Raw genomic sequence first — 25,631 nt, 5'->3', positions numbered from 1 at the left:
AACTCATTTCAAGGATAGCATTGTTATACTAGCACAATCCCCGTGCGTTGCTACAAAGCCTTAAAAAACAAGGACTTAGAGCATCTCCAGCCGCGCCCCCAACAGGCCCCCCCAGGCCACTTTTTCGGCGCCGGCACGAAAAAAACGGCCCAGTCGCGCCCCCAGGACGCCGAAAATCGCCGCCTCGGCCCTTTTTTCCGCCCGGCGGTCACAGGCCGAACCCGGCGCACTGGGGAGCAGTTGGGGGCTCCGGCGCAAGGGAAAAGCGTGGCTGGCCCACGCCGTCAGGGGAAAAGTCAAGGTTTTCTTCCCCGACTCGCCTCCCACCCCCCGCGCCCTCGGCCACCACTAGCTATATCCCGGCGCCGCCCGCCGCCCTTCACCGCTAGATAGCCATTCCCCGCCGGAAAAATAGCAACGCTTCGCCGCGGTAGCCCCTCCAATAGCAGTTGGGCGTTTCCGGCCGCCGTTCCCGGCCGCGGAGGAGCAGTTTAACGGCGGGTACACGCCTACCGGGCGCAAGGTGTTCGGCGATTTGCCTGCCTCGGCGATGGACTCGGATGACGAGGAAGCGCTCGCCGCGCTGCTGGAGGAGGAAGCCGAGGCCGACGTCCAGGAAGAAGAGCATCTCATGGTGCTCGCCGCCCTCGCCCAGCTGCTGGCGAGCAATGAAAAGCCGCGGCGAGGTTGCTCAGCGCCTGGGTGGGTGAAAGCAAAGAACCGGCATCGTCTCGAAGGCTACTGCATGCTCTACTCCGACTACTTCGCCAATGCTCCACTTCACGGCGAGAAAACATTTCGGCGCCGTTATTGGATGAGCCGAAAGCTCTTCCTCGGGATTGTGAATTCCATCCGGGAGTTCGACAACTACTTCAAGTGCAAGATGGATTGCACCGGCGCTCTTGGATTCACCTCCATTCAGAAGTGCACGACAGCGATGAGGATGCTTGCATATGGAGCTCCCGGTGATTCACTCGACGACTATGGGCGCACGGCCGAGTCCACCAGCATAGAGTGTTTCTACAAGTTCTGTCGGGCAGTGGTGGCAGTGTTTGGACCACAATACTTGAGAACACCCAATGCGGAAGACACTGCTCGGATCCTAGCACAAAATGCAGCAAGAGGATTTCATGGGATGCTTGGAAGCATCGACTGCATGCATTGAAACTGGAAGAATTGCCCATTTGCTTGGCAGGGGATGTACAAAGGCGCCAAAGGCGGTTGCAGTGTGGTGCTTGAGGCGGTGGCCGCACAGGACCTCTGGATTTGGCACTCCTTCTTTGGTATGACAAGAACTCATAATGACATCAACGTGCTGCATTGCTCTCCTGTCTTTGCCAAGCTTGTTGAAGGTCATTCTCCTCTGGTGAACTTCGAGATCAATGAGCGGCACTACAAAAAGGGGTACTATCTAGCTGATGGCATCTATCCGAGATGGTCGACATTTGTGAAGACCATCTCAAACCCTGTGCCAGGAGGCAAGAACGCCTGGTTTGCGAAGATTCAGGAGGCGTGCAGGAAGGATGTCGAGCGGGCATTTGGTGTGCTCCAATCTCGATTTGCTGTTGTCCGGTACCCCGCTCAGACGTGGTCCAAAGATCAAATGTGGGAGATTATGACTTGCTGTGTCATCTTGCACAACATGATCATTGAGAGAGAGCAAGAAGACCCAGTGTTTGACACTGAACCATACTACAGGCAGGGTCCTCTAGCCGAAGTTGATCACCAGCTACCGGCAACTTGGACTGCCTATCTCAGTATGCGTCAGGAGATCCGAGACCCACAGGTGCATCATCAACTGCAGAAAGATCTGATTGAGCACCTATGGAGGCTCAAGGGGGACACCATGTGATGAAATACGAGTTTTTATTTGTTGAACTATATAATTTGTATTGAACTATTTGTTGTTGTACTATTTTGTTAAAGTATTTGATTTTTCTATGATGAAATATGTGGTAAGAAAAAATTGTGTTGATAATTGAACGCCGAGACACGGCGAACCACGCCGAATATGGGCCTATTCTCGCACAGCCGACGGGATTGATTCACGCATGCTCCCGCGCCACGCGCAGGGGGAGCGCAGGCGGAGGAGCTCGTCGGGGTGGCGGGGATGGCCGGTGGCGGAGGGGAATCGGTAGGGGAGGCCGAGGGGGAGCCGGGCCAGTGAGGGGCAAAGTGGGGAGGCGTCGGAGCTAGCCGGAATCGGCTGGGGGATTGAGTCACCACGCTCCCGCGCCACGCGCAGGGGGGAGCACAGGCGAACGAGCTCGCCGGGGCGGCGGGGATGGCCAGTGGCGGACGGGAATCGGTAGGGGAAGCTGAGGGGGAGCCGGGCCGGTGAGGGGGCGGTGAAGCGTCGGATCTAGCCGGAATCAGCTGGCAACGGCGGCGGCAAAGAGGGGGCCGAGAGGAGTGTGCGACTGGAGGAACTTTAATTGGCGGTTGGGGCTGCACGCGCAACTCGTTCCGTTTTGTGGCAGCAGCCGAAGTGCTTTATATTTGCAGCACTTGGTGCTGTTTTTTTGGGCTGTCCAAAAGAATTTCGAGCAAATTTTACAACAAGGGCAGCTGTTGGAGCAGCGATTTTGTACCCAAATGCCCTAAAAATCGATTATGCCCTATTATAGGGCAGCTATTGGAGATGCTCTTAGGAGATCATCAAAAGGCATTGGTGTCTTGCTGCTGTTGCACTATTCAAGATCAAAAGAGAGCACAAATATGACGAAAGATCTCTCTGCAGTTGATGTATAATTGGAAGAAATTGGATGGGAAGAGAAACTAAAACCAAGAGCATGATTTTGAGTTCGAGTCACATTTCTGCATTTGCTACTTGTGTTTCTCACAAGACTGGTGCTCACATTAAATTAGTATAGTGTATTTGTTTATTTGTGGTAGGTCTGACATGTGAGTAAAAGTGCATTTGTTTATTTATATCTCTTCCAAGGTTCTAGTCCCATGTGTGTAAAAGTGCATTTGTTTATTTGTGTTGGTCCTACATGAACTCGCCCACCAACTCCAACCTTTATAAGTAGGAAAGAAAAGATATTAGTAAAACAGTCAAGTAATGAAGCAAAAAATACCAACAATATCTACCTGCTTCAGTTCTTCCAGGCTAATCGTTCCACTCTTGTCAATATCAATGGCATTGAACTGGTCACGAAGATCAGACAGTTCTTCTGGATTTAATGTAGATGCTAATGCCTACAAGTTGTAGAAATTCATCTGAGTTGTCTGTGTCACGCCTTCCAGAGTCATGCACAATATCTCAGACTAATCTGGCATCCCAACTTACCCTTAAAGCAAACTGTTTGAAACGACTGTATTTCACAAACTGTCGCATATTATGCAATACTGATATGTCCAGGGGTATTTCAGATGCCTGCCCTCCTTCTCTGACCCATTCATGTGCTGAAGAACAGAACATTAGCACAGTAAACAAATAAACATTATGGTATATACCAAGGTATGAAATAGCATGTTTGTATTTTATCGCAACCAGAGAGGTTCAATTCATGTGCTGAGTCATTAACGAATTACATGTTGGTCCTACATCGACCATATCTAATCATGATAATCAGCAAAAGCTACTTCTACATAAAAAGAAAATATAATCATGCTATTTTATACGTGCATAGACCAGTGCTACCAAATAAGTACAAAAACAACAACAATCAAAAGCGAACACAATAGTAAGAATCCAATAGCACTGGATGTGCAACTAGCTGATTGCACGACATCGTAACCCAAAATGATGAAGTTAGAAAACTAACACCCCCCCCCCCAACACACACACACACACACACACAAACACACAAACACCACCACCAGAAGTTATGAAATACAGGAATTAACTAACAGTACCAATGCCATCTTTCGATGCAATCATGACTGCTGAATAAGAGTTTGACAAGGTGGAATCCCCCCATTACTTCTTAATTGGTCTAAGGGTATTATCCGTATGTCCTCTTGAATATGATTCATACGAAAGTATCCAGCAATCAAGAGAGTTCACATGATTGAGCTCAAGTAACAGGTGTTGCGCCTCCAGGCCACAGCCCGTGCGCTCACGAGCTGGAGCGCCCGCACAGTCGGTGGCGTCCGCCTCAAGCTCGCAGTCTCGCGGGAGCTGATCTTGAGATTTGACAAGGCGCAAGAGGACAGGGCCCTCACCCTGATGAACGATGGCTACACTCCCAACTGAAGATATCCTACCTTGGGCTTGCCTCCCTGGAACGTACCATTGCTCGCCAACGGGCACGTATTGCCGTGCTGAAGGACGGAGACGCGAACAGCTCCTTCTTCCACCGGCGGAGCACCTACCATCGGCAGAAGAACACGATCCACGCTATCACCATGGATGACCGTGTGCTCTCCGACCACGATGACATCGCAGACGCGGCCTTCGCCCACTTCGACGCCTTGCTGGGCACCGCCGTCGACCGCGACTGCTCGCTGAACCTTGACGACCTCATCGAGCCAGCCGATGACCTTCTCGACCTTAAGGCGCCTTTCGGTGCCGAGGAGATTGGCACGCCGTCCAACGGCTGCCCGCGCACAAGGCGCCCGGTCCTGACGGCTTCACGGCTGAGTTCATCAAGGCATGCTGGCCCACGGTGCGGCAGGATTTCGCGGACGTATTCCAGCAGCTCTACGACATGCGCGGGCGGGGCTTTGCCCGCCTCAACTAGGCACTGCTCGCCCTGCTCCCCAAGCGCGCCGACGGCCAGCTTCGGGGACTACGGGCCCATAAGCCTCATCCACCTCGTCGCCAAGGTGTTCGCGAAACTTCTCTCGCTACGCCTCGACCCAAAGCTGGATCGCCTCGTCAGCAACAACTAGAACGCGTTTATCCCCGGGCGCAGCCTTCATGATAACTTCATTCTGGTCAAGCAATCAGTACGCCTGCTCCACCAACTTAAGACACCAAGAGCCCTCCTCAAGCTTGGCCTGGCAAAAGCTTTCGACTCGATCTCTTGGTCGTTCGTCCTCGAGGTCCTGCAACGCTACGGTTTTGGCGCGCGCTTCTGGGAGTGGCTGGCCATATTGCTATCCTCGGCGAGCACTCGGGTGCTCATCAATGGCGCTCCAGGGCCCCCGGTCTGGCACCGCTGCGGCTTCCGGCAAGGCGACCCGCTGTCCCCGCAGCTCTTTGTCCTTGCCGTCGACGTCCTCGGCTGGCTCATCAATCGGGCAACCTCACTTGGGATACTACAGCAACTCCACCCACGGCGGCCCAGCCATCTCGCTGTACGCAGATGATGTTGTGCTGTTTTGTCATCCATCGCCCACCGAGATCGTCACGGTCAAGGAAATCCTCCAACTATTTGGCCGCGCATCCGGACTCCACGTCAACTACACCAAGAGCACAGCTACCCTCATTCACTGCGACAGCGACGCCGCAACCGCAGCAGTCCAGCTGCTCGGCTGCCCCATGGCCGAGCTCCCCATCACCTACCTGGGAATTCCCCTCACGGTTCGGCGACCCACTGCCGCGCAACTGCAACCGCTCGTGGACAAGGTGCGGGGCCAGCTGCCATCCTGGAAAGCGAGGCTCATGAACAAGGCAAGGCGCCTCGCGACGGTGAAATCTGTCCTCTGCGCAATCCCCATCCACCAGCTGCTGGTCTTCACGCCACCTATAAAAACCATCAAGCAGCTTGAGAAGATTGAACTAGGGTTCTTGTGGGCTGGCCATGAGGCGGCCAATGGCGGCAACTGCCATGTCAACTGGCGCCGGACATGTCGCCCCATCGAGCTCGGAGGCCTCGGAATTCCAGACCTGGAGCGCACCGGGTTGGCGTTGCGCCTTCGATGGTTATGGCTGAGCCGCACTGACCAAACCAGGGCATGGAGCAGCCTTGGCTCGCAGTTCTCTGCGGACGAGCGGGCACTGTTCTTCGCCTGCACCGAGACGGTCCTGGGCAACAGCCATACAACCCTATTCTGGGATGACCGGTGGATCAATGGCCGCTCCATCAGCGAGATTGCACCACAGCTCCACGCCTGCATCCCCAAGCGCAAGAGAAAGGCACGGACTGTCGCGGAGGGGCTCCACGCCAATGCTTTGGCACGCGACATCGAGGGCACACTAGGTATCCATGAGATTGGCCAATACATACACCTCTGGAGTACCTTGGAGCGCACTACCCTGACCGAGGAACCTGACCAACTCCTCTCGAAGTGGACCACGAGCAGATCATACACTGCGAAGTCCTGCTACAAGGCTACCTTCCAGGGATCAATCCACAGCGAGTCCTGGAAATTCATATGGAAGAGTTGGGCACCGCCCCGGGTACGCTTCTTCCACTGGCTCGCCGACCAGGACCGGTGCTGGACCACCGACCGCTTGGCACGCCGTGGGCTGCAGCACCACGACCCTTGCCTCCTGTGCTGCCAGGACCCCGAGACGATGGACCATCTGCTACTTCGATGCCCCTTCTCCAGGCAAGTTTGGCATGACATCATCGCTTGGCTAAGCATGCCATGCACGCCACCACGCCATGAACCTTCCCTCCTGGGCTGGTGGCACACTGCCAGGCAGGGGACACCGCAGTCCATGCGCAAAGGCCTGGCCTCCATGGCCTTGTTAACCCCCTGGATGATCTGGAAACACCGCAACAGTTGCGTCTTTGAGGGCGCCCTGCCTTCGGCGCAAGACCTTGTTGTGAAGATCAAGGAAGAGGCGTCGCTCTGGGCCAAGGCGGGAGCTGCTGGCCTTCGCGATATCATCCCCCAGACTTGGGACGTGCACTGATTACCCGTTTTTCATCATCAGTTCTGTACCTCCTAGGAGGATTGTAACATAAACCCTATCTTTTCAATACAAAGAAACGCAAAAATCTTTTTGTGTTTTCTCGAAAAAAACATATCCGATATTGATAAATAGTTGCATACATAATGCCTGAGCAGCAGTTAGTCTTGCACGGGGATCCTTAACTAGTAACTTCTGTACAAAATCTTTAGCACTTGGAGTAATGTTTGCCCAAGGCTTCCGACGAAAGTCTGGCTTGTTTTTTAACACCTGTAGACAAAAAAAACACAATCAATAGAAGAAACTCAGACTAGCCATAAAAACAGTTAACCAGAGTATACGAAGATATCCATGCTTATCTAAAAGCACAAATATTGTGTTACATTGTGCTTCTACCTAGAGGTCCTAGACCCCACCTGTGCTAGCTGTTAGGAAAGCAATCCGCGTCTTGAGAGTGTCGTCGTAGCATGAAGAGTCTTCGAAACCTGTCGAGTCGCCAAAGGGGATAACGAAGAGATGGCACATCGGAGGAAGACACCACATCAATAGAAGATACAATAGAAGTATCAAGAGAAGATGGGTTGTCAAAAGAAGATGGCACATCAAGAGAAGAAGCATTGCTTAAAGAATCATGGCCCATGAAAAACGACGGCGAAAGAAGCTCGGCGGCAAGAGAATGGGCTTAGATCAACAATGCAAAGAGAGGCTACAGAAATTCTATAGAGAGGACAATGACCAGAAAAAGGCTGACGGACAAAGCTATTGTGGACTCGCATGGCATGAGAAACACGAAATATCAACGGATTTGATGGACACAGCGGAAAACAAGGAAGGTAAAAGCTAGGAAGCAGAAGCATACACAACACAAAGATGCAAAATCCATCGTGTATGCAGAAGACATTGGACTGTTTTTTTTTGTTATTGAAATCAAGATGGGAACGGATCAAGCAACACCAAAGTGGCATCCCTCACGGGACATGGAGCCAGCAGCCGCACATACGGACCACCACCAGCTACCAGGCAAGTAGCTTGCATGGACGGCGGCTGTATCCCACAAGCAGACGTAAGGCAGCGGCCTGGAGGCATGCTTCGACGTGGCGACACACCGTGGAGATCGATCTAAGAGGCGGCTGGATGCTGGACAAGTTGTCGTGGTTCGATCTGGAGGCTGGCAGCAGGGACCGGCTCGCAGGAGACTGGGCCGACGGACAGATCGAGCGGTGGCACAACAAGGCATGGTGGGAAGAGCAGCAGCTAGCCGGCCAAAGGAGGAGGTCGGCAGCGAACGAGATCGACCCAGAACAGATCGATCAAGAGAAGACGGAAAAAAATTGGATCGTAAGGACGAGTTGCGGCATCCGGAGACCTAAACCTAGGCTCTGATACCATGTTAGGAAAGCAACTTAACTTTATTGCGGCATCCGGAGACCTAAACCTAGGCTCTAATATATATATATACTTATATGTATTACACATGACTTGAGGTGTAAGGAAACTAAACATAGACTAATAAGGACTCCTAGACCAATACTAATACTCCTTAACACGAGCATTTGCTAACATTCAGAACCTCGTTGAAAGATTGGTGTCTCACGATCTCTGAATCCTGAATATGACAGTGTTGAATTTTTCAGTTACCATCGGACTGGTTCGTTTTGCCTAAAACTCCGTCAGCCGCCGATCTCTGATCTAACCGTCGACATCACCACTTACCGCTTTGCGCGAAAATGATGACGCTGTCTATGTTGATCGGACGCCCTGGCGATCTTGTGGATCGATGTTCAAATCCCCGAGAACAGCCACAGTTGTGTGCTTTTGCTTTTCTGCTTTTCAGGGCTATAAGAGCCAAGATTTATAGAGCTGGAGAGCATCCATCTTGTAATCAGGTTAAACCCAAGTTGTCATGTTCCATACGGCCTCTTACGTGTATCCTAGACCGGCTAAAATCCTAGCTCAATTCCCTCAAAATCTCCACCTTTTCTTGTCTGAATTCATAGTTGACCTTGTTAGCTGGTTCAATTAAACCTGAAACCGTCATGGTGACTTGTATTCATCATCCATGTAATGCAATTGTCCACTTTGTTTATTCAGTAGCGAAGATTTCGCGAGAAACAAGGATTCAAGCTTTATGTTTATAGGCCCTACTTCCTGAAAATGCATTAATATTTTAAAATCCTCCAAAGATGGTTTGTGTTAAAGTATATGTGGATTGCCCAACTTTCTCCATCTGTTCGGGCTTTGGGTTCTACAGGTTGGTGCATGAACCTTGATATGGTATCAGAACCAAGACATCATTGGGTCCATGTCTCGGCTTTCGCAATTCAACTACAAAGGGGGGAGGGGGGATACCCTCACTTTGTCGGTGGGGGTTGGGCCATGTGGGGCGATGGTGGACGGGATTGTGAAAGCCAGGGCGGCGTGAAGTGGTCCTCTCCTCTCGTGGCGGAACTTAAGGGAGGGTGGTGGTCCCGCCCGCGGCAACGGCAACAATGGTCCGGGCTGTGGCGGTGGTACACGAGCGGGTCTGATATGGGCCCTTCCGGGCCTGCCGCGAGAGCGTCCGGTGGCCGCATGGATCGGTCTAGCGGCGGTAGTCTTCCCGGCCCAAAACCAATGATTCATCGTTGATTCAGGAGGCGGTTTTGCTTCCACCTGGCTACGGCTAACATTGACGTGAAGCGGTGCAACAGTGGGGAAGGTCTGTGGGGGTGGTGCGTCTAGGACTTGTGGTGGCAACAAATACGTCACCACATCTTGGCGCCGTCATCGCCTTGTGTAGCACGTGCAAGATGAAGGTATTGACAAAGTTCGGTTCTTCAAGTTGTGCGGCAGTTCGTGTACACGTGTGGCTTTGATCACATGACTTAGGTGTAGGTGTGCCCCTCCTGCCAGCACCATCTTCTTTGGCAAGTGGTGGTGGCAACACAAGGTGATTTCGGCTAGGTGGTGCTCTTCGAGAACCAGGTGTTGAGCTTTGGGGGTGAAAAACCTAGGTCTGACCTTTGTTGATCGCATCTACCGATGGCGGTGTCTATGCATTATGTCCATAAAATCATTTCTTCGGAGATTGCTTAGGCATGCTCTGTAGGGTGAAAACCCACGATCTGACCGTTCAGTGATTAGATCACGTGGCAGCGGTGCTTGCGCGCCACTTGTTTCCTTCCTGGATGCGTTGCTTTTGGGGTACCTTTCTCGCAGTTTGTGTGGTGTGGTGTCAAAGACGGTGAAAAGTTGTTTTTGCTTATTTGTTGTGCATGGTTGGTCATGTCAGCTTTAGGCATCTTGCTCAACAAGAGCCTCAAGTATGAAGTGGTAGACGTCAAGAGAGATGGGGACCAAATTATCCTGGTCAAGCTGGTAGTTGGGGACTTAGTTCTCAATGTTATCAGCGTGTATGCCCAGCAAGTAGGCCATAATGATAACACCAAGAGGGAGTTCCGGGAAGGCCTGGAGGACATGGTTAGGTGTGTACCGATTGGCGAGAAGCTCTTCATAGGAGGAGACCTCAATGGCCACGTGGGTACATCTAACATGGGTTTTGAAGGGGTGCATGGGGGCTTTGGCTATGGCATCAGGAATCAAGAAGTGGAAGATGTCTTAAGCTTTGCTCTAGCCTACGACCTGATCGTAGCTAACACCCTCTTTCAAAAGAGAGAATCACATCTAGTGACTTTTTGCAGTGGTCAACACTCTAGCCAAATTTCATCCTCTCGAGAAGAGAAGACAGGCGTGCGCACCTAGATTGTATGGTGATACCTGGAGAGAGTGTCAACCTCAGCATAAGCTCGTGGTGGCTGACTTCTGCTTTCGGATTCGTGTCCAGTGGGATAAGCGTGCCAAAGTTGCTAGAACAAAGTGGTGGAAGCTCAAGGGAGAGGTAGCTCAGGCGTTCAAGGAGAGGGTCATTAAGGAGGGCCCTTGGAAGGAAGGAGGCGATGCAAACAATATGTGGATGAAGATGGCGACTTGCATTCGTAAGGTGGCCTCAGAAGAGTTTGGAGTGTCCAGGGGAAGTAGAAGAGAAGCTAAAGATACCTGGTGGTGGAATGATGATGTTCAGAAGGCTATTAAGGAGAAGAAAGATTGTTTTAGACGACTCTGCCTAGATAGGAGTGCAGACAACATAGAGAAGTACAAGATGGCAAAGAAGGCCGCAAAGCCAGCTGTGAGTGAAGCAAGGGGTCGGGCGTATGAGGACCTCTACCAGCGGTTAGACACGAAGTTAGGCGAAAGGGATATCTATAAGATGGCCAAGATCCGAGAGAGGAAGACAAGGGATGTTGACCAAGTCAAATGCATCAAGGACGGAGCAGACCAACTCCTAGTGAAGGACGAGGAGATTAAGCATAGATGGCGGGAGTACTTCAACAAGCTGTTCAATGAGGAGAATGAGAGCTCTACCATTAAACTGGATGACTCCTTTGATGATACCAATAGGCGCTTTGTGCGGCGAATCCAGGAGTTGGAAGTTAAGGAGGCTTTAAAAAGGATGAAAGGAGGCAAGGCGATGGGCCCTGATTGTATCCCCATTAAGGTGTGGAGAGGCCTCGGAGACATAGCTATAGTATGGCTAACTAAGCTTTTCAACCTCATTTTTCGGGCAAACAAGATGCCAGAAGAATGGAGACGGAGTATATTAGTACCAATCTTCAAGAACAAGGGGGATGTTCAGAGTTGTACTAATTATCATGGAATTAAGCTGATGAGCCATACAATGAAGTTGTGGGAGAGAGTCATTGAGCACCACTTAAGAAGTATTACGAGCGTGACCAAAAGTCAGTTTGGTTTCATGCCTGGGAGGTCGACCATGGAAGCCATTTTCTTGGTACGACAATTCATGGAGAGATACAAGGAGCAAACGGACCTGCATATGGTGTTCATTGACTTTGAGAAGACCTATGATAAGATATCGCGGAATGTCATGTGGTGGGCCTTGGAGAAACACAAAGTCCTAGCAAAGTACATTACCCTCATCGAGGACATGTATGATAATGTTGTGACAAGTGTTCAAACAAGTGATGGCGACACTGATGATTTCCCGATTAAAATAGGACTGCACCAGGGTCAGCTTTGAGCCCTTATCTTTTCGCTCTGGTGATGGATGAGGTCACAAAGGATATACAAGGAGATATCCCATGGTGTATGCTCTTTGCGGATGATGCGGTGCTAGCCGATGATAGTCGGACGGGGTCAATAGGAAGTTAGAGCTATGAAGACAAACCTTGGAATCCAAAGGCTTTAGACTTAGTAGAACTAAAACCAAGTACTCCCTCCGTCCCAAAATTCTTGTCTTAGATTTGTCTAAATACGGATGTATCTAGTTACGTTTTAGTGTTAGATACATCTGTATCTAGACAAATCTAAGACAAGAATTTTGGGACGGAGGGAGTACATGAGATGCGGTTTCAATACTACTAGGCACGAGGAGGTTAGCCTGGATGGGCAGGTGGTGCCTCAGAAGGGCACCTTTAGATATTTGGGGTCTATACTGCAGAACGATGGGGATATCAATGAAGATGTGCATCATCGAATCAAAGCCGGATGGATGAAGTGGCGCCAAGCTTATGGCATTCTCTATAAGAGTGCCACAAAAGCTAAAAGGCAAGTTCTATAGGACGGCGGTTCGACCCGCAATGTTGTATGGCGCTAAGTGTTGGCCGACTAAAAGGCGACATGTTCAACAGTTAGGTGTGGCGGAGATGCGCATGTTGAGATGGATGTGTGGCCACACAAGGAAGGACCGAGTCCGGAATGATGATATACAAGATAAAGTTGGGGTAGCACCGGTTGAAGAGAAGCTTGTCCAACATCGTCTGAGATGGTTTGGGCATATTCAGCGCAGACCTCCAGAAGCACCAGTGCATGGCAGACGGCTAAAATGTGCCGATAATGTCAAGAGAGGTCAGGGTAGACCGAACTTGACATGGGAGGAGTCTGTAAAGAGGGATCTGAAAGACTGGAGTATCACCAGAGAACTAGCCATGGACAGGGGGTGCGTGGAAGCTTGCTATCCATGTGCCAGAATCATCAGTTGGTTGCGAGATCTTATGGGTTTCACCTCTAGCTTACCCCAACTTGTTTGGGACATCTTTCGGGTTGTGTGCATCCCATCCTCAATGTCTTGACTAGGTCTATGATATTATGTTTATGTTTATGTGGTGTTGTTGTTTGTGTGCATCCTCAATGTCTTGACTAGGTCGTGATATTATGTTGTTGCAGAGGCCGGATGTAAATGGTATCATCTTGATATTACTAAATTATTACACTTTGCCATGAAAAAAATAAAAAATTTGCTTTCCATCTTTCTACACGTGTACACCTTATCGAGTCACGTGAGGGGGGGTGTATATGTGGATTACCCAACCTTCTTGATCAGTTCGGTCTTTTGGTTCTACTGGTTGGTGCACAAAACGTAATAGTTTGCTCCAAATTTAAGGCCATTTACAGTTTCATGTCGTATACTCCCTCTATCTATATAGGGCCTAATGCGTTTTTCAAGACTAAGTTTGACCACATGTTAAAGGGATAGTATATGACATGCAAGTTACACAAAGCATACTGTCAAATTCGTACCAGTGTGGGCTCGTACGCGCGCTTCCCACGGCCGCCCACCTGAAGTACCAATGGCACCGCTAGCCCGACAAGTCACTTGTCCCAGCTATTCGAACTGCCGGCTGAAGCTTTTATTGTCACCGGTCATAGCATGCCTCGTTGTAGGTCCTAACAGTGTCACTGCTTGCAGTCGTCGTCTCCCCGTCACAACATCCACCACCACCCGTCCCAGAATCCAACATCTTCCGTTGCATCTCTAGTGGCAAGCTCATAGCATCCGCCACTGCCGGTCCCAGCATCCATCGTAGCCGGTCCTAGCTTCCACTGACGCCGGTCGCGGCATTCTCGACTCCGGAGCGCTCCCTGCCGTAGCTTCCCGTGTCGCCGGTTGCAACTCTGGGAGCAGCTGGTCCCAGCTCACGGCGCCGCTGGTTGCAACATCCAACTCATGCGGTAGCCAGTGCCTCCGTCCACGGCGCCACCGCTTGCATAACATCGTACGTCCAGCCCATCACGCCATCATAACACCAGAGACGCTAGTCGCCGCATCTGCAGTTGTAGCATCGGTTTCCGCCCTTGCAGCGAACGGTGTTGTCAACCCACCTTGCCATAGCTCTGCCCCTGATGGCCAGCAACCAGCCCCCACCCCCCCCACCCCCCCTCCCCCAAATCTGGACGCAAGAGGAGGGAGAACGAGGAAGTGCTCCTGTCCCCTTGGAGAAAGGAGAGAAGTGAGGAAAAAGCAGAGGAAACGGGTGGAGGAGACCGCCCCTGCGTGAAGAGATAAGGTAGCGGTGTGTGCGGTGCATGGGCCCCAGCAGCCGCGTGGCACCAACGTGTGGTGGTCGAGCATGAATCGCACAACAATCGGAGGGCAAGCATGCGACCAGCCAGGAGTTGTGGCCGGTCGGCTGATCCAAATTACTTCCCACGATAAAACGAGGTTTCCAAGAGTTAATTGGACGGGAAAATGAAACAATTTATTATTATTATTTCCTGGGTGGGTCCCACATAAAGGAGGGATCAACACCGTGGCGTGCGGAGTCAGCAGTTAACGCGGTCAAAGCCGGGTAAACGGGGCAGGGGGGTTGAATCCTAACCGGGTTGTCACACCCGATGTGAACACATCATCGGTGGACTAGTGTAAGGGGATGAGAAGAGAGTGGGCCAGCCCAAGGTGTTGTAGGGCCGCGTGTGGCCAACGGCCGTGTGCGCGTGAGGGGTACTTAGGCTGTACCGTGACATGAGTTAAGCATGTATGGAAATTGGATCTGAACCTTCTCATCCCCTCTTCGTCTAGCTCTCACCTAGTACTTCTCTGTTTCCTCCCCGATTCCTTCCCTGTGCGATCAATCCCCTTCCATAGGGTTTCCGGTCGTCACACAGGTTGAATAGTTTAGGGTGTAGGATAACCGGTTTTGAAGTTGAGGGTTGATTCCTAAACCAACGTGTAAGTTCAGGGTTGAAAAGTAGACTTCTCTCATGATAGTTTAGGTAAAGTTACCTCTTTAAAGATTCCATCTTCAGTTTTGTCCCAGAAAGGTCGTCTTCCGCACAACAGAATATATGTAATAACACCAATGCTCCAAACATCGGATTCCGGCCCTGACTTGCGCTTAAGCACTTCTGGTGCTACATAGTAGGCACTTCCAACAATGTCACGAAACTGCTTCCCTGTGAGTAGACAGATCAATTTAAATGCCACCTCGGGAGCAATATATATGATTCATATGTACAGGAAAGTAAGTCAAGCATGAATACTATGAAACAAGTTGTTACAACATATGCAAGCACCTGGTGTTATAAAGTCTGAAAGGCCAAAATCTGTAGCCTTGAGGGGGGAGCCCTCCTTTGATGACTTGAAGAGGAAGTTCTGGCAACACAATATGATGCATTAATTCGAAAGATCACTTAATCTTGACAGCCCGGTTCCATCTCGCATTTTTGGAGTATACCTCAGGTTTCATATCTCGGTGAACCAAACCATGCAAATGGCACTCAGCTGCAACCTTGAGCATCTGTCGTACAACTACTGCAGCATCTTTTTCGCTATAACGGCTATCTTTTCTGCAAGGGCATAAAATATGTAAGATCAGTAGAGTTGCTATTTTCTGCATGCAGCAAAAAGGAGCCAGGTATATATTACATCCTTCGACAGATATCTTACAATTGATGCCTAGTCTACGTCATCTGGATACGCAAATGCCTAGTCTTACTCACTCGGTAGATCTCTTAAAATTCGTAGGGCTTCAGGCATTAATGACATAGATGCTTTCTGTAAGAAGAGATAATATCATGCATTGTATTCTGATAGGTTTCCTACCCAAGAGCTAGTCCGGTTTCCTTCTATGTATATTTCCTTGTAGTGTTTGAACTGTGGCATAGAGATAGGACTTGGCTAGGATTTCTGTATATATACTCGACACCTCCGATAAATACAATCACGTTGATCTCTCCTAAACTACTCCCTCCGTTTCAGTTTACAAGTCCTGCGCATATACCTAGGTTGCCAATTTTATCACCCTAATATAAACTATATAACACAAAAATTATATCGTTTGAAAATAGAACATCTGAAGTTTATATTGGTATATTTTTTGTAATATATGACTTGTATTAGGTTGTTCAAATTGACGACCTAGGGGTACGCGCACGCCCTGTAAACTGAGAGAGGGAGTACATGGTATCAGATACCTATCGATTCTAAACCTAGCTTCTTCTGCAGCTATCTCCTTCCTGTCGCCATGTCGCGCTCCTCCTCAAGAATCGACGGCGGCGGCAATCCTTTCGCCGACCTCGGCGACTCCGCTCCTCGTGCTTCCGGTCCCTCGGCTGTGGCGATCCAACTCCTCTCCATCCATTCCCATGTGCCCACTATCCTTGATTTCGAGGAGTCCAACTTCACCATCAGGTAGACTCACTTCAACATCACCTTCCGCAAGCTCGGGCTTGTTGATCACATCAACGGCACCGTCGGCGCCCAGCTCATGCTCCATGACGTCGAGTGACGCTGATTGACCAGTGTATTGTCTCTTGGTTGTACACGTCGATCTCTCACGACATCCTCGACATCAACATCCAGCCGGCGGACACGGCCGAGCGGGCATGGAACGCCCTCAACAACCTCTTCCTTGACAATCGTCTTCAACGGGCGATTTATGCCAAGCACGAGTTCCACACCCTTGTGCAAGGTGATCTTACCATCACGGCTTACTCCAGCCGCCTCAAGTGCATCGCCGACACGCTTCGCGACGTCGGCGCTCCGGTCAGCGACCAAGACATGCTCCTCGCCTTCATCAACGGGCTCAACAGTCAGTTCGGCCACTCCATCGCCGCGCTGACCATCAATCCCGTCGGCCTCACCTTCGCCAAGGCTCGCTCGGCCTTGCTTCAGGAGGAACGTTGCCTCGCCCGCTACACGCAGCTGCCGACGACTCCCACCGCTCTCTTTGCTGGTGGTGCTCCTCCTCGTGCTGCTCAGCTGCTACCCATCCCTGCGCCGGCCCCTACTCTCCGCCCTGCCACCCCTACAGGCAACGGCAGACATGGTCGCAAGAAGAATACCCAGACCGCGGGTGCACCTGCGCCTCACCCGAGTAGCACTTCAGCTTCTGCATGGCCCATGGGCGCCTATCCCGTGTCTGGGATGTTTCAAGCGTGGGCGCCCTCCTGGCGCGCTCCCAGCTCGGGCATCCTCGGACCACACCCACCGACATCGCTCCTCCTGGCATGATGCACCAGGCCATGGCGCCTTCTGGTATGATCTACCCTTGCTACTACCCTCCTCCAACGCCAATGCAGCCATGGGATCAGGCGCCACTTCATGCAGCCCTGCATAACCTCTCTCTTTAGGGAGGTAGCGCTGGCCAAGATTGGTTCCTCGACACCGGGGCTTCTTCTCATCTCGCAAACACACCCAGTATCCTCTCCAATCCAACTCTTTTTTCTTCTCCTACTCGTGTCATCGTCGGTAACGGTGCTGGCCTGCCCATCACACACATCGACGATGCGTCCCTTAGCACCACCTCTTTTCCTATTCATCTTTGTGATATTTCTATTACTCCCGATCTCATTAAAAAACTTATTTTTGTTCGTGCTTTAACTCGTCAAAATCCTATCACTGTTGAATTTGACAGTCTTGGTTCTTCTATCAAGGATCTTCACACTCGGGCGGTGATTTTGTGATGTGACAGTGACAGCGAGCTCTGCCCACTTGTCCCTGGTTCGCCGGCGTCTCCACAAGCTCATCTCACCACCGCCTCCACCGACATATGGCACCACCGGCTTGGCCATCCAGGGCGCGACTCCATGTCTAGAACACTAGCGTCTTTTGAATTCTCGTGTAATAAATCTCCCTCTACAACATGTAATGCTTGTAGGTTAGGCAAACATGTCCTTCTTCCGTTTGAAACTTCGATGTCTAGGGCTACTTGTGCTTTTGAACTTCTTCATTGCGATGTTTGGACCTCTCCTGTTCCGAGTATATCCGGGTATAAATTTTATCTAGTCATTCTTGATGATTTTTCCCACCATGTTTCCACTTTTCCATTGCGTCATAAATCCGAAGTTTTTTCGCACTTCACAAACTTTCATGCCTATGTTGCTACACAATTTCAACGCCCCATCATTAGCTTTCAAACAGATAATGGACGCGAGTTTGATAATCATGCCACCTGGGATTTCTTTGCCAAACATGGCATTCGCTTTGTCTCTCCTGTCCATACACGTCTCAACAAAACGGGCGTGCTGAATGAATTCTTCGCACTCTCAACGACTCGGTTCGCACTTTGCTCTTTCATGCCCATCTACCTCCACGTTTTTGGGCAAAAACCTTGAGCACTACTACTTATCTCTTAAACCTCCGTCCTTGCAAACCTCGCAATCACCAAACCCTGCACGAACTTCTCTTTGGTTCCCCTCCAGATTATACGCATCTTCGCGTTTTTGGCTGTCTCTGTTAACCCAACCTCACGACCACAGCTCAGCATAAGCTTGCTCCCCGCTCAGCCGCTTGTACCTTTCTCGGTTACCCTCCTGAGCAACATGGCTATTGGTGCTATGATCCTTCCACTCGTCGCATACTAACGTCGCGTCATGTTTATTTCGACAAGAAAATTGTTCCTTTCAGGGACACGAGCACCTCGCCACCAAGGAACACTTCTTTCTCGAGCCGTCACCGGTGATCCTTCCGGCAGCCAATGATCGTCGCCGACATGGACCAGCTCCCCCGGCCACCCCGCCCGCCCCTGCATCCTCCTTAGGCGCGGGGAACGTCGCTGCTACACCGCCATCATCCCCAACTGCCGCTACTGGTTCGGCTGCTGCTGCAGCGAATTCCCTTGCCATGACAGAAAATCCGTCTGTCGTGGCAGCAGATTCTACCCCAGGCTCTTCACTTCAAACGGCTGCAATGGCACAATACCATGTTGCCATGGCCCCGTCCTCTACACCGAGGACCAACGCCTCCAGCTCGCCGGCGTCCTTCGACAGGACACCGTCGTCGCCGTCTTCAAGTTCTTCTGCACCCGGCGTCTCTTCCATCTCGCCGGACCACGTGTCCTTCCCATGACACTTGGCGGGCCTCCTCCATCGATGGTGCCGCTACCTCGAACGCCTCATGCTCAGGACGAGTGGCAGCCGTCGCATTCTATGGTGACCCGTGCTCAAGCTGGCAAGTTACTGCCGAATCAGAAGTACGCCCGGGACTATGTTGCTTTTGCTAGCACTAAAACTTCGCCATCACCATTGCCCTGTTTGGTCCGTCAGGCTCTTCGGATCACTGGCTTGCCGCTATGACAGAGGAATTCGACGCTCTTACAGCCAACCGGACTTGGGCTCTTGTTCCCCGTCCTCCCGGTGCTCATGTGGTCACCTGTAAATGGGTGTTTCGTCACAAGTTCCATGAAGATGGTGCCATGGACAGATACAAAGCTCGCTGGGTTGTCCATGGATTTACTCAACGCCCCAGAGTTGATTTTGGTGAGACTTTTAGCCTTGTTGTCAAGCCTGCAACCGTCCGCACCGTTCTGCACCTTGCTTCCTCACGGCGATGGCCAGTCCACCAGCTTGATGTCAGCAACGCTTTCCTCAATGGCGTCCTTGTTGAGCGTGTTTACTCTCAGCAACCGACTGGTTTCATCGACGGTGCTCACCCGGATCATGTTTGTCCGCTCGCAAAGTCTTTTATGGTCTTCAGCAGGCGCCCCGGGCTTGGTACACTCGGATTGGTACTTTTCTTCGACGCATTGGGTTCACCATCACCACTTTGGATAGCTCTCTTTGTTCTCCGTCGAGCATCCGAAACTGCATATTTGCTGCTATATGTCGATGATATTGTCCTGACTATGTCCTCACCAGCATTCCTTCGGTCCATCATCATACAACTTCAGGCTGAATTCAAGATGAAGGATCTTGGTCCTCTGAATTTTTTCCTTGGAGTTCATGTGCGTCGGACAGCCTCTGGTTTCTTCTTGTCACAAGAGAGATATGCCGAAGAACTCTTGGACCGTGCAGCTATGTCTAATTGCACACCCGCTGCCACGCCGGTTGACACGAAGCCCAAGGTCTCCTGCTTCTGCCGGCAAGGATTATCATGATGCAACGTTTTACCGTAGCATCGCAGGTGCTTTGCAATACCTCACATTGACGCGTCCGGATATTTCCTATGTTGTTGGCCAGATATGTCTTCACATGCATGCACCGAAGGACGTTCACTGGGCTCTCATCAAAAGACTTTTGCGCTACATCCGTGGCATGACGTCTCATGGTTTGGTCATGCGTGGTTCTTCCTCTACCGAGCTTGCGGCATACTCAGACGATGACTGGGTTGGCTACCCCGACACCCGCAGGTCGACCTCTGGTTTTTGTATCTATCTTGGCGATAGTCTTGTGTCGTGGTCCTCCAAGCGACAACCAACGGTCTCCCGGTCAAGTGCTGAAGTTGAGTATCGTTCTCTTGCGAACACGGTCGCTGAATGTTGCTGGCTACGGCAACTTCTCGGAGAACTACACTGCCCCATCAACAAAGCTACCGTTGTCTTCTGTGACAATGTCTCCGCAATTTATTTGTCCGTCAATCCAGTGCATCATCGTTGTACAAAGCATATTGAGCTCGACATTCACTTTGTGCGTGAGAAGGTTGCTCTTGGACAGTTTCGAGTAGTTCATGTTCCTGTTCCTACCACTGATCAACTCGCGGACATCATGACCAAAGGACTACCAACAGCAAGTTTTCAACGCTTTCGTTCCAGTCTCGGCATCATCAACGACGACGCTTCGACTGGGTGGGGGTGTAACAAGAAATAATATCATGCATTGTATTCTGATAGGTTTCCTACCCAAGAGCTAGTCCGGCCACGGTTTCCTTCCATGTATATTTCCTTGTGGTGTTTAAACCATGGCATAGAGATAGAACTTGGCTAGGACTTCTGTATACATAGTCGACACCTCCGATGAATACAATCATGTTGATCTCTCCTAAACTACACCTTCTAGTGACATATTAATACAATATCGATCATAAACACGTAGCCGATGAATTTAGAAATGAGCAGCCCTCTATGCATGTTCAACCACAACCCATACTGTGATCGAATTGGAACTACCAGAGGAATGGTAGTTTTAACCCAGGCACATGCAATCAGGTAAGGTCAATGAACATTCTGTTCCACATACCAGAATCATGCACGGACTTCAGCATTCTATGGTCTGTAAAAAGAACTATCAGGCAGTAACGTTATGTTGGGCATGATAATAGTTTGGCACATCAGTCTACATCTATGTTTACATCTTATCGCGTACAATGTGCTGTTCTGCTGAGTAGATACTTTTCTCATACCTTGAGAAAGATATCTGCGCAATTTTTGTGATATATTTGACATTTTACTCGATGATTTTGAAGGAAACGTGGAAATCAATTCAAACGTGTGCATGCAGAATTGGTTTCAACTTGAAGGAGTAATAATGTAACATATATCCATACAAAATTACAGCCTACGGTCAAGCACACTATGTGTGATAGCTCAGCTTCTCAATCTTTATTTTATCTAGGATGAGGAATCACAACGTAAGAAATAAATATCAACAGTAGCTCCAATATTCCAAAATACTAGCCTTCAAAAGGGAAATCTTCAGCATATAAATCATTGCTGCATATTTTGCTCGTAATAAGAAAATCAAAATATTAAAACTATAAATAAATAAATAAGAAATATTCGCCATAGAGTGACAAAACGTTGGTCGAAAATTGCACCTAACTGAACCATGAAATTTCAACATTTAAGCCCAGTAGCGCATCTAAGAAACCATAGTATAACTCATAGGTTACCAGCATGGAAACAAGTTATAAAAAAATGTGATAAAGGTAAGAGTTGTGGGAAAAAAGTCAAGGATTCTCGTAGTTCTTACTTGGCTAATATGTGGTCAAGCAACTCACCACCCTCACATAATCTGTCAAAGCCAAGTCAGAAAGTCCGAGACTGCATTAGTTTGTACCGTTCCTTAAACATAAACGGAAACAAAGACTGCGGAAAATCAAGAACTGCTTGCAGACTGATTTTGTCCATACTTTTTATATCTGTAAATCCAGTATTATTTCTAGAATTTCTCAAAGGTATGCCAATGTTATGCCAGTTTGCATGTAAAGGCATCAACTCATGTCATCAAACATTTAAACAGTAAAATTATCTATCACACTTGAAACCTACTTGTAAGGCACAAACTAAAATCCTAAGCATCACTAAGCTCAACTCCTTCCGAAAACAGTTTACAGCGAGCTTTGTATCGGGCACGGGAGCAGAGGGGAAACCACCATTGCTGTAGGCGGCGTTGAGCATGGCCGCGTGTTCCCAGGACGAGGGATGGTGCTGGTGGAGCGGAGCGGTGGGCGCCGGCGGGGCGGGAAGGAGGGGATAAGCCTGCGCATGAGAGCCCGGGAGCAGGCCGAGGACGCCGGCGGCATTCGGCGGGATCCAGCCGGAGCGCGGGTAGGGGATCGCCATCCCGTAGGGCGCGAAGTAGCCGGTGAAGGGCGACGGCAGGGGAGGAGCGGCGTGGCCGCGTCCAGTGTGGTCGCCTCGTCCACGACCGCGGCCACGGCCACCACGGTCACCACCGTCGCGGTCACCGCGTCCACGGCCAGGGTGCGGGAGCGGCTGGGGAGGGGCGGCCGGAGCACTAGTGGAGGAGCGATCCGGCGGGGCACGGCCGCCTGTGCTGGAGCCGGCACCAGAGGCGCTGCCACCCGTCAGCGCGAATGCGGAGGCGCTCTCTTCAGCCGCGCGATGCTCCTGGGATTCCTCGGCCAGGACGACCCAAGAGAGGACGGTGTCGAAGGGCAGGTCCTGGTCACCAAGGACGACCCGGATCGTTTCGAGCCGCTTGTCGAGGCTGTGGAGGAATTGGGTGGTGAGATCCACCTCGGTGACGGCGCGGTCGATGTCGGCGAGGGCATCGGTGAGTAGCTTCATCTGGCGAGCGTACTCGGAGACGGACAGGTCGCCCTGCTTGAGGTTGCGGTACTTGCAATTGAGGATCATGAAGCGAGCGGCGCGATTGGCGAGGAAGTAGTCGCGGATCTTGGTCCAGAGGGTGAAGGTGGTCGTGGCGCCGACGACGTGGTCACACATGGTGTCCGAAAGGGTGGCGTAGATCCAGAGAGCGACATGAGCATCGAGCTCGAGGTAGGTGGCGGAAGCATTTGGTGGCGGCGGATGGTCGATGAGGTAGGAGACGCCGTAGCGGACGAGGACCATGAGGAAGGTCTTCCATTTGTGATAGTTGTGATCGGCGGGGTTGAGGAGAAACTTGATGTGATTGGTGATATGGTCCTGGAATATGGGAAGGCGGGGAGCGGGCGCCAGAGGAGCAGGGGGAACGCCGGCGTTGAACAGAGGGGCAAACTGGGTGCCAGCTGCGGGGGTGGTGTCGTTGAGGAGAGAGGGGGAGGTGCCGAAAACGAACGGCGGGGAGGAAGCAGTGGAGGAGGCCGCGGCAGGCGCCGTCGAAGAGGACGAGAGATCGCCGGGGGAGGTGGCAGAGCTCGTGGCGGCGGCGGTGGAGGAATGAGTCGCGGCCATGGGGCGCCTGGTAACTGATACCAAGTTGGAGAGATTGTTTCTGTATTCACTGAATCAATGAGGTTACAACGTGTATACATATACCCCGCAGGGAGAGAGCGAGCGCTCCTGGAAAAGTGGCACGCAGGCCACGAGCGTTGCTAGATCCTAATATCTAGGAGAGGACTCAGTTTACAGACTTAACGTTACATACACAAGTGACCGTTTAACACCGCACCCCCTCTTAAAAGTTCGCACGAATCTTAAAATTACTCAAAAAGGCTATTGCCATGTTACCCTGCAGATCAAACATATTGAATAGATTGATTTGAATACAGAAGACTATATTACCCTTTTTATTGAAGGGGTAACTTCTAATGTCCACCTTTAATCTGCATCAAAATCTGTAAACTTTTCTAGGGGGGGTGTACCAAAGCAAAGTTCGTGTATAAATATCAAATAGACAACAAAAACAACAACAACAACAACAAAGCCTTTGGTCCCAAACAAGTTGGGGTAGGCTAGAGGTGAAACCCATAAGATCTCGCAACCAAATAGACCTGACTAAGAAATCAAATTTCCACTGGTTTTATTAAGATTTGACAGGTTTACCAAAACTTACTCCATAACAATATATATGTAGTTATCATCCTCGAATGCATTGTAAAAATGTACAACATTTTCATGCCCATGTAAGGCCTTGAGTATTTTAACTTCTCGCTTTACATCTTCAACAGCAACAGGAAGGACCATCTGCAAGGACAACAGCTCATACATCAGAAGTTAGTGTGGAGTACTTAATTATGCGCAATATATATCAACTACGTGTTTCTGAAAGATTTTTCAACATAAATTGGAACTGGGCTGGTATTATGAGCTATTTGTGTTGGATAAGTAAAGGGTTATCTCTGGTAACTTCTTCCATTTGTGACAGTGTTAAGATGTGACCTCAATACATGTAAGCAAAGGCAATGCATATCTATAGACGACAGTAAATGGGTCCATGTCATAGGCCCCTGTAGCACCGATAGACATTTCCTTATCACTTTACCTTTCTTTCGAAACTGCTGCGTAGACGATACTGCAGAGACGACATGCAGCCGACACTCGTATCCTACGGTGGACCAGCGCTGCTGCTGTACATTGGATGGTGTGATCTTCTGCATCGTCCTCAAATCGTGTGGGCGTCGTCGTGTGTATAGCAGGATTGCCTTTTTTTTTGCGAGAATCCTTATCAATTCATTTTGATGTTGCAAAATATCTAGTACTCCCTCCGTTCACAAATATAAGATGTTTTGGATATTTCAATATGGACTACATAGTACATACAGACTGAAATAGTGAACAAACACACTAAGGCCTCATTTGGTTACGTGGGATCCCCCCGGTATCCCCGATAAAATCCAGGGCTCGTCACCCACGCGACGAATCAGCCCGAGGAAAACCAACGGGTCATTTGGTTGCTCATTGCCTGGGGATTTTCTGGCCCGATCCACCTTGTTTCCCACGGAGATCAATCCACGACTCGAGAGATCGGGCAGGAAACCCACGTCTCCGCTCTCTCTCCCACGATCGACTTACACCTAGCGATCTAGCGCGTGGTGCCCCGTCCTCTGGTCACCAAATGAGGTGACACTGATTAGGGAAATCTCCCAGGTGATGGAAGGGGATCTCATCTATCCGGAGAAAATCCCCCGACTGGGGTATGCTGCCCTGGTTTTGTTGGCCTTGCTACCAAACTAGGCCTAAGAGCCTGTTTGGAATCCCTCCGCTCCGCGACTCCGATCCTGAGCGGCATGTAGTTATAATTTGGGGAGCTGCTAACCCAGCGTTCTACGCGCTCAGCTCCGTCCTGGAGGAGTGGAGTGTTGCCGAACAGGGCCTAAAGCGTGTCTATATACACCCGATTCACAAAAAAAATAGAACATCTTATATTCTACTAGTATTTGTGAACAGATGGAGTACCTAACTGTGAAGGAGGTGCACCTGAAAATAAGTTAAGCCCAACACTCCAAAAGGAGTTCTTTGGACTTTTGGCTTAATTTGGCAGATAAGCTGCTACAAGGGCATCTCTAGCCGATCCCCTAAATTTTGGAGGAGTAAACGGCCGAATAAATCATAGTGGAGTATTTTTACTCCTCTAAGTTTTGGTCGTTTCTAGCCAATCCCCTAAATTTAGCGGAGTAAAATTTTGTTTTTGCCAAATTATTCCAATTCTAGTTACATTGCAACTACAAGCACACATATAAAAACCAAACATAATAATTAATGTT

At 50.3% G+C, this 25,631-nt stretch overlaps 1 protein-coding gene across 5 annotated transcripts in view; it reads right to left on the bottom strand.

Annotated features, from left to right (window-relative positions):
- LOC100192124 (calcium-dependent protein kinase 18) overlaps positions 1-25,631 on the bottom strand; it is a 46,558-nt gene that overhangs the window by 12,533 nt on the left and 8,394 nt on the right. For 3 of the 5 annotated variants that reach the window (XM_044600814.1, XM_044600815.1, XM_044600817.1), the window contains exons 2-9: positions 23,981-24,111; positions 21,710-21,751; positions 15,259-15,370; positions 15,098-15,176; positions 14,808-14,977; positions 6,895-7,021; positions 3,293-3,408; positions 3,094-3,201 (exon numbers count right to left, since the gene is read on the bottom strand). In XM_044600814.1, the coding sequence (XP_044456749.1) occupies positions 3,094-3,201; positions 3,293-3,408; positions 6,895-7,021; positions 14,808-14,977; positions 15,098-15,176; positions 15,259-15,370; positions 21,710-21,751; positions 23,981-24,111 (885 nt within the window). Of the gene's footprint in view, positions 1-1,854; positions 3,021-3,093; positions 3,202-3,292; positions 3,409-6,894; positions 7,022-14,807; positions 14,978-15,097; positions 15,177-15,258; positions 15,371-21,709; positions 21,752-23,980; positions 24,112-24,409; positions 24,570-25,631 lie in introns of those variants that run through there. The other 2 variants (XM_044600816.1, XM_044600818.1) reach the window with 2 other exon arrangements.

Source organism: Triticum aestivum, chromosome 2A (genome assembly GCF_018294505.1).
Source record: "Triticum aestivum cultivar Chinese Spring chromosome 2A, IWGSC CS RefSeq v2.1, whole genome shotgun sequence".
NCBI classification, from domain to species: domain Eukaryota; kingdom Viridiplantae; phylum Streptophyta; class Magnoliopsida; order Poales; family Poaceae; genus Triticum; species Triticum aestivum.
This window is presented reverse-complemented; position numbering and strand designations above follow the sequence as displayed.